This window comes from Dromiciops gliroides, chromosome 4 (assembly GCF_019393635.1).
Source record: "Dromiciops gliroides isolate mDroGli1 chromosome 4, mDroGli1.pri, whole genome shotgun sequence".
NCBI classification, from domain to species: domain Eukaryota; kingdom Metazoa; phylum Chordata; class Mammalia; order Microbiotheria; family Microbiotheriidae; genus Dromiciops; species Dromiciops gliroides.
Genome location: NC_057864.1, coordinates 168,816,929 through 168,825,153, shown reverse-complemented (window position 1 = coordinate 168,825,153; position 8,225 = coordinate 168,816,929). Strand labels below are relative to the sequence as shown.

At 37.8% G+C, this 8,225-nt stretch overlaps 1 protein-coding gene across 1 annotated transcript; it reads left to right on the top strand.

The window, feature by feature from the left end:
• The first annotated feature begins 2,628 nt into the window (after positions 1-2,628).
• On the top strand, positions 2,629-7,404 carry LOC122754775 (olfactory receptor 4D2-like). Its single transcript, XM_044003234.1, has 2 exons — positions 2,629-3,533; positions 7,326-7,404. The coding sequence occupies exons 1-2, from the start codon at positions 2,629-2,631 to the stop codon at positions 7,402-7,404; spliced, it is 984 nt and encodes a 327-aa protein (XP_043859169.1).
• Positions 7,405-8,225: the final 821 nt, after the last annotated feature.

The window sequence follows — 8,225 nt, the reverse complement described above, 5'->3', positions numbered from 1 at the left end:
GTTGGAATGCAGGAGAAAGTCATGCTGCAAGCAGCAAATTCCTGTTGTCTAGAAATAAAAACTTTTAGTGACCAAATACAGAACCAGATTTATGCATTTGGAAGGAGGGTGGGAACAGAGAATACAGAAATGTGCTGGTCTCTCTCAAAAAAACAGAAGACAAATTCCTTTTGTACAAAAGGGCTTATGATTCACAGATCTGATATGTTTACCATTAAGACTATTCATCTTCTAGCTATGTTAAAAAGACTCTTTGGAAGCTGAAGACCTCAATTAGAGTCACTGTATCTCAACCAGGAGCACACAAATGTATGTGAGACAGCTAGTAGTTGCCTAGACAGAAGGTTTTGCCCATTCTATTGTCCATCTTTTTCTTTTCTTTCCATTGTCTTTCTGTGGCCATACCCAGGTATCGGTATTCTGGGTGAAGGTCAGGGAAATATATGAAGCTCTGTGGTGACCTTGAAAATTTGAAATGGTAAGTACTCTCTCTCATTCTGGGGTGGTTGTAGGTGAAAAGCTCAGAGATTGTCTCCTACCTTATGAACGAGTCATCACTGAGTATCCTCCTGGAAGTAACAACAGTAGATATGGAGGGTAGAGGTAATTAATAAGTATATTAATGACTTTGTTGGCATTGAGGGTAGAAGTTGAAAGAGATAATTTTTTGGCAATATAAAGGGAATGCAATTTATCTCCTTATGAATAAGAAAAGCAAAGCTTTGAGTGGGAAGGGAATACTTATTAAGTGGCTACTATATGTCAGGCACTAAGCACTTTGCAAATATCTCATTCAATCTTCCTGACAATACTGGGAGGTAGGTGCTATTATTTTCCCAATTTTAACTGAGGCAGATAAAGATTAAGTGACTTGCCCAGAGTGACACAGTAAGTTTCTGGGGCTAGAATTGAACTAAGGGCTTCCTGACTCTAGGCCATATCTAGGTTCTATCCCCTGTACCATCTAACTGCCTTCAAGTAACAAAAACCAACTGGTTTTATGAGTTTAGAGGAAGCTTAGTGATCAGAGTGCATGGAAATGCATGGGTCATATAAATACACATAGACTGATGACACACTTCCCTCAAACAAAGAGTCATGAATTCATAAGATATTATATACAATTCCTATTGGCTCTTTGCCTTCTATCTCTTTTTCTTAGTCCACCTACTTCCCTTTCTCTATCTTCTTCCCTCTTCTTCTATTTCCAAGGGGCAATTGTCCCACTCTCCTTTTACCTCCATTTTTTTTTATCCTGATGACATCTTGCATTAAATCCTGCTGGTTTTTTTTTTTTAGGGAGATAGTACAGCAAAATAGCCAGAATGTTGGGTTTGAAATGAGAAAGACCTTGGTTTCAATCTCATATCTGACACTGAATACAAATGTGAATATGAGCAAGATACTTATTGTCTCTAAACCTTGGGCAACCCTGGAAGAACATAAATTATAGTCTCTGTTGGAGGGAATTCTCACACCTATGAAATCAAAGCTCATTAATGTAATGGATTTCTTGGTGATGCTCCTAGAGCACCTTCAGACTAAATTTGCACATCACTTTAGAATCCTATCACTCCCTCTCCTCTCTCATTTTGCTAATGGCCTTAACACATAAATATTATTTAATTCAGCTTCAGTAAGTATCCTTCAGTATCCTGCCATCTTTTAAGTTATACTCTTAAGATACGTGACAGATGGGATGATGGTCTGGTTAACAACTGAGAGAAATCTATATAATTCACTGTGTTCTACCTTGCTCTGGGCAAAATGTGTGTGTATATGCATGCGTGCATGCACACACACACAGGAGTTAGAAGAAGTCATTGGGTAGTAAGATAGCAAAACCGCAAGGTCTTTGAAAGCAAGAGAATGTAATTTTCATTCTCCACAGCCCTTAAAATATAGTAATGGACTCAAGAAAAGTTTGAGGGAAAGAATTGAATTGTAGAAGGATAAAAGTGAAATTGTCAAACCCAATTTCTTCAATTTACAAATGAGAAAATAGATTCAGAGAGGGATGTAGTCAGTAGCACACTTTGTACTAATACTTAGTTCTTCTGATTCCTGATTCAGGGATTTCTGACTACACTATGAATTTTGTTTATGTATGCCTATGTGTGTTATGTTTGCAGATAAACAGGAAAGGTTAACTTTCAGAAGATTTGGTGAGATAGTGGATAAGCCCTGAATTCAGCTGAGAATAGTTTTCCCAATGTAATGAAACTCATTAAGATGGGATTTGTTAATTTTCGAATTTTATTCATTATCTATAACAAACAGATTTGGGCAGTGTTATACAAGGAATTTGGATTTCTGTCTTCTTTCCTACTTCCTATGTAACTTTCTAAGTCATTGAATGCCCAATCTCTTGCCTCTCTTCCTACCACCCACTGAAAATTACTTTCAATAGCATCTGGGTCCCCAACAGCCTTGGAAATTTCTGAAAGTGACAGTGGCCTGATTCTAGCATAGGAACTGTGTCCCTTTATTTAAGGAACTCTGGGTTAATAAGTTTTGCTGGTTCACCAAATTCTGATTCTTAAGCACTGTAGGGACAAAGCATAGTTTTCCTTTTTTTTTTTTTTAACATTTGGTGTGTTTGCTATCTAGGTGTGTTAGAAAGAACCTATGGAAGCAGGGAACTTCACTAGGGTGACTGAGTTTGTCTTCTTGGGACTCTCAGAGACTCGGGAGCTGCAGGATTTTCTGTTTCTGGTATTCCTGACCGTCTACATAACAACCATTTTGGGCAACCTAATCATTATGGTCATTGTGACTTCTGATAACCGGCTCCACACTCCCATGTATTTCCTTCTCCGTAATTTGGCTGTTGTAGATGTCTGTTTTTCATCTGTCACTACTCCCAAGATGCTGATTGACTTCCTGTCTGAGGCCAAAACCATCTCCTTCCAGGGATGCATGACCCAGATCTTCTTCTTCCATTTCTTAGGTGGTGCTACAGTCTTCTTCCTCTCAGTGATGGCCTTTGACCGCTATATTGCTATCTCCCGGCCCCTCCATTATGTCACCATCATGAACTCTCAGATGTGCTTTGGGCTGGTGGTGGCTGCCTGGGCAGGAGGCTTTGTCCACTCCATTGTCCAGCTTGCTCTCCTGCTCCCCTTGCCTTTCTGTGGCCCCAACATCCTAGATAACTTTTATTGTGATGTCCCCCAAGTCCTGAGACTTGCCTGTACGGATACCTCTTTATTGGAGCTCCTCATGATTACAAACAGTGGGATGTTGGATCTCATCTGGTTCCTCATCCTTCTGGCTTCCTACACAGTCATCTTGGTGATGCTGAGATCTCATTCAGGGGAAGGGAGACGAAAGGCCTCCCTCACCTGTACCACCCACATCATTGTGGTGTCTTTGATCTTTGTGCCTTGCATCTATATCTATGCCCGGCCTTTCATTTCATTCCCTATAGACAAGGCTGTCTCCATCAGCTACACAGTCATCACTCCCATGCTTAACCCTATGATTTACACTCTAAGGAATCAAGAGATGAGATCTGCCATAAAAAGGTTAGGGTGGATTTGTAGAATGAGTGAAATTCATGCTACTTGACTTTGGCTAAGTCATTTCACCTTTTCTAGCCTTGCACTCATTCATGTAGAAAACAGGTAGCTGTAGCTTATGTACTTACAATGTACTCTAATTCTACAATTCTCCCCAATATCATTCATTGGGATATTGGAAGGATGAAATAAAAGATGAACAGGCAGGTTTTTATATAAGAATTCTGTACTACTCTTAGAAGAGAAATATAAAGCATCCTTTTCATGGTGTGTTGACTATAGTGAATAGCCAATGTGACATCAATACAAGTTACACAGGCAACTAACTTCCTCTTCTCTCCTGCCTACTACCACACTATGCTAATTACACTGTCCTGATTCTGTAAACTCATATCCTAGATGTGGCAGAGCATGTTTCTCTCTTCTGTTATCTTCCAAATTTTTCTTTGTAGGGCTCCGTAACATATTATTCTTCATTATAATAATTCTTCTGTCATTCAAATGACTTTTCTAAGAGGAGTTCAGAAGGCTTCCTGCCCAATATGAGGGGTATTGGGTAGACAAGAAAATTGAGATCCAGAGGGTGTATGTGGGATGCCTAAGGAGAACCAGTTGTGAAGAAAAGAATGAAGCTTTGAGGTCTTCTCCACAAATGACTGTCTGTCTATTTTGTGTCTTTATCTTCTTCTCTGCTTTTGTCTTTATCTCTCTATCTCTAGTGGTTTCTCTGTGTTTCAAATGAAAGAACTGAATATAACTGCTGAGATATCCATGATATTCAAAAGATGGTGGAGGGTAAGAGGTCTATAGAGGGGCAAAGGTTGTTTGAGTTTTCAAAAAAGAAAGAGAAAAGAGTTTGCAAAAGAGTCAGTAAGCTTGACTTAGATCCTGGTGAAAATATGGAACTAATTATTAAAGAGATATGTAGTAAAAAAAAAAAAGAGAGAGAGAGATGTAGTAAATATCTGGGAAAGAATTATTGATAGCACAGAGCCTGTATGGTTTCATTGAGAAAAAGTTCTCAGACTACTATCATTTCCTTTATTGATAGGGCTACAAAACTGGCAGATCAAGGGAATGTGATAGATACAGATAACATAGAATTTAGTAAAATGTTTAATAATGCAACTTCTGCTATTCTTGTGTGAAAAATGAAGAGATGTATCATAGATAAAAGTGCAATTAGGGGGCAGCTAGGTGGCACAGTGGATAGAACACTGGCCCTGGATTCAGGAGGACCCGAGTTCAAATCTGGCCTCAGACACTTTACACTTACTAGCTGTGTGACCCTGGGCAAGTCACTTAACCCCAATTGCCTCACTAAAAAAAAAAAGGTGCAATTAGATGGTTAAAGAACTGGATAAGTGGCCAGACTCCAAGACAAGTCATTAGTTGTTGTTTTTTAGTAATGTTTAGGCATGTCTGACTCTGACCCCATTTGGGGTTTTCTTAGCAAGGATGCTGGAGTAGTTTGCCATTTCCTTCTCCAGTAGTTATTAGTAGTTCATTTTTATGTTGGAAAGAGGTCTCCAGTGGACTGTTCCAGAGATCTCTGCTTGGCCCTGTTCTGGCTAATTCACATTTTTATCAATGACTTAGATAAATCCCTAAACAGCATGCTTACTAGTTTTGTAGATGACACAAAACTGAGGAAAATAGGTAATGAACCGGATGACAGAGGATTAAAAAAGTTCTGGACATGCTAGAACAATGGGTGGAAGGTGAAAGTAGTGACCTGAGACTTGTTGTCAGGGAATACACTTCCTAACAATTAAAACCAAACAAAAATAAAATGTATTATGTCAAGAAGTGGTAGGTTCCTCCTCACCTTCTGGCAGAGTGTATGGCCTCTTCTTAGGCATGTTGTAGTGGCGATTCTTTTGGAGGGTGAGCTAGACTAGATGGCTACTGATGTATTTTATACTCTATAATTTCATAATTCTGTTTTTAGTCTTCTTTTATCTATTTCTACTTGTGTCGCTTATGTCTTCTCTACTAGGACTTGTGTGTGTGTGTGTGTGTGTGTGTGTGTGTGTGTTTCTTTGAATAAAGCATCCCAGCAAGAACCATTTTGGAGTAAATATGAGAAAATAATGACAGGCAAGCAGGCAATAAGCATTTATTAGGCATGTACTATGTGTTAGGCATGGTGATGAAGTCTAAAGCAGGAGGGGAATAGAAGATGGCCAGCCTGGGACCCTCTCCAAAATGGAGGCTTTAGGGAGGAAGTCACTCATGGAAAAGAGAAGGGAGCAAGAGGAGTGGAGGGATGTTCCAGGGTGAGAAGATAGCTGAGATATGGTGGCAAAGTCTGGACACTAAGAGCTAGGAGGGGAATGAAAAATGGTTAGTCTGGGACCCTACTCAAAATGAAGGATCTCATCAATGGGAGAAAGAGACTAGAAGGATGAAGGGAAATTCCAGGGAGACAAGCAGCAGAGGAAATGTGGTAAAATGTAGTGAGTCAGAAGCAGATCTTTGAGGGGAAAGAGAATAAACAATGAAATAGTTTGAATTAATAGTATGATGTAGCAATGTATTAATAATGAAATAGGATATATAATAAAACAATTTAAATTAATAATATACATGTATATAATGCTGTAAGGTTCTAGGGCATTTTCTTCAGAACTCTCTGGAATAAGCTATATGACATTTTACTATTGTTTCTATTGCCCAGAAGAGGAGATTGGTCTCATTGAGCTGGTGTGACTCATTAATGGCCACACAGTTTCAGAGATAGGATTTCAACCCTGGCTGAAATCAAGGCTTGTGGTCTTCTCTCTATGCCATTTCAAAGAGGTTCATACACTTGCACTTTGGTACATGTATGGTTCCTTCAACCATAAGTTTTGTAGAGCAAGCAATACTACCCTCATATTACAGATGAAGAAACTGAAAGGTTAGATGACTTACCCAAAGTGATGCAGCTTACTAAATAGAGTCATAGAATATTTAAGGTAGAAGGTAATTGGAGTACCCTTTGACCCAGCAATACCACTCTTGGGTCTTTTTCCCAAAGAGATCATAAAAAAGGGAAAAGGACCCACATGTACAAAAATATTTATAGCTGCTCTTTTTGTGGTGGCAAGGAATTGGAAATTGAGGGGATGTCCATCAATTGGGGAATGGCTGAACAAGTTGTGGTATATGAATGTAATGGAATTCTATTGTGCTGTAAGAAACGATGAGCAGGTGGAGTTCAGAGAAACCTGGAAGGACTTGCATGAACCAATGATGAGTGAGATGAGCAGAACCAGAAGAACATTATACACAGTATCATCAACACTATGTGTGGACCAACTGTGATAGATTAGATTCTTCTCACCAATCCAATGGAACAAGAATGTTCCAAAGGACTCATGATGGAAAAGGCTCTCCAAATCCAGAGGGAAAAAAAAGGAACGGTGGGATATGGATGCTGATTGGACCATACTATTTCTTTTGTTTTTGATGCTGTTGGTTTTCTGATTTCAGGTTTTTCCTTTGTGCTATGATCCTTCTCATATAACATGACTAATGCAGAAATATGTTTAATGTTATTATGTATATTTAACCTATATCAGATTGCCTGCTGTCTAGGGGGGGGGGAAGGAGGGTAGGGAGGGAGAAAAATTTGAAATTTGAAATCTTATATAAACAAATCCTGAAAACTATTTCTACATGTAACTGGAAAATAATAAAATACTTTTATTTAAATTTTTAAAAAATCAAGCATTTAAAAACAAAGAAGATAATTGGAGGACAGCTAGTACAATGAATACTTGAATCATGAATCCACTTATACACTTGGACTACCACAAGTGTTCACTTAACTTCCATTTGCAGAATTTCAGTGATGGGGAGCTCATTACTTCCTGAGGTAACCACTTCTGGGTTTTGATCCTAATTCCCTAATTGTTAGGGATATTACATTGAGCCCAAATCTGCTCCTCTGTAACTTCTATGTCTTTATCTTCATTGTTCTCTATGGGGATAGGCAAAATAAGTCTAACCTTTCTTCTACATACCAGGTCTTCAAACATATACCATATCCTTCAATTTATGTTTATTAAAATATACCACATTGTCAAATACATATGTATTAAAAACAAAATGATTACAAAATTTGTACTGTACACTTGGATACTCTTGTAATTTACATGTTATTGAAAGAAATAAAAGATGTATGTATTAACTCTAATAAGGTACTGATGAAGTTGTCCTGTGAATTTATCCTGACTTTTATTGTTATTAATATTTTCATTTATATAGTTTAGTTAGTTGTATATCACTCCTTTGTTCTATTGTCTTCATTCTGCATTATTTTATGTTTTTGTATATTTCTTTGAATTCTTCATATTCATAAGTAATTATAGTGCAATCATATGCCATAATTTGTTTGCACATTCCCAGATCATCTGTTTGTCATGTGTTTTGTTCCAGGCTTTTTCATCTATTACAAATAGTGCTAAAAGGAGTATGTTTCTGGAGCTACATTTTGGTTCCCTGTCAATAATGTTCTAAATCAATAAATTTAGTGGTGGTTATTGTTGTGTCAAAAAGCATGGACATTTTAAAAAAAGCTCCTCAAAGCACCTTATTAGGATTTTGACTTGTATAGCAGTAAATCTGGAGATTAAATTGAGTAATATTATTATTTATACTCTATCAACATGATCTAACCACTTACATTCAGTATTTAGTTATGCCTTAATTTCTCTC

What these genes read in the sequence shown, in the direction of transcription:
- LOC122754775 (XM_044003234.1), top strand. Translation starts at nt 2,629, where the DNA reads ATGGAAGCAGGGAACTTCACTAGGGTGACTGAGTTTGTCTTCTTGGGA. An exon ending in TCTGCCATAAAAAGGTTAGG is followed by an intron (nt 3,534 to 7,325) that starts GTGGATTTGTAG and finishes GACTACCACAAG; the next exon opens with TGTTCACTTAACTTCCATTT.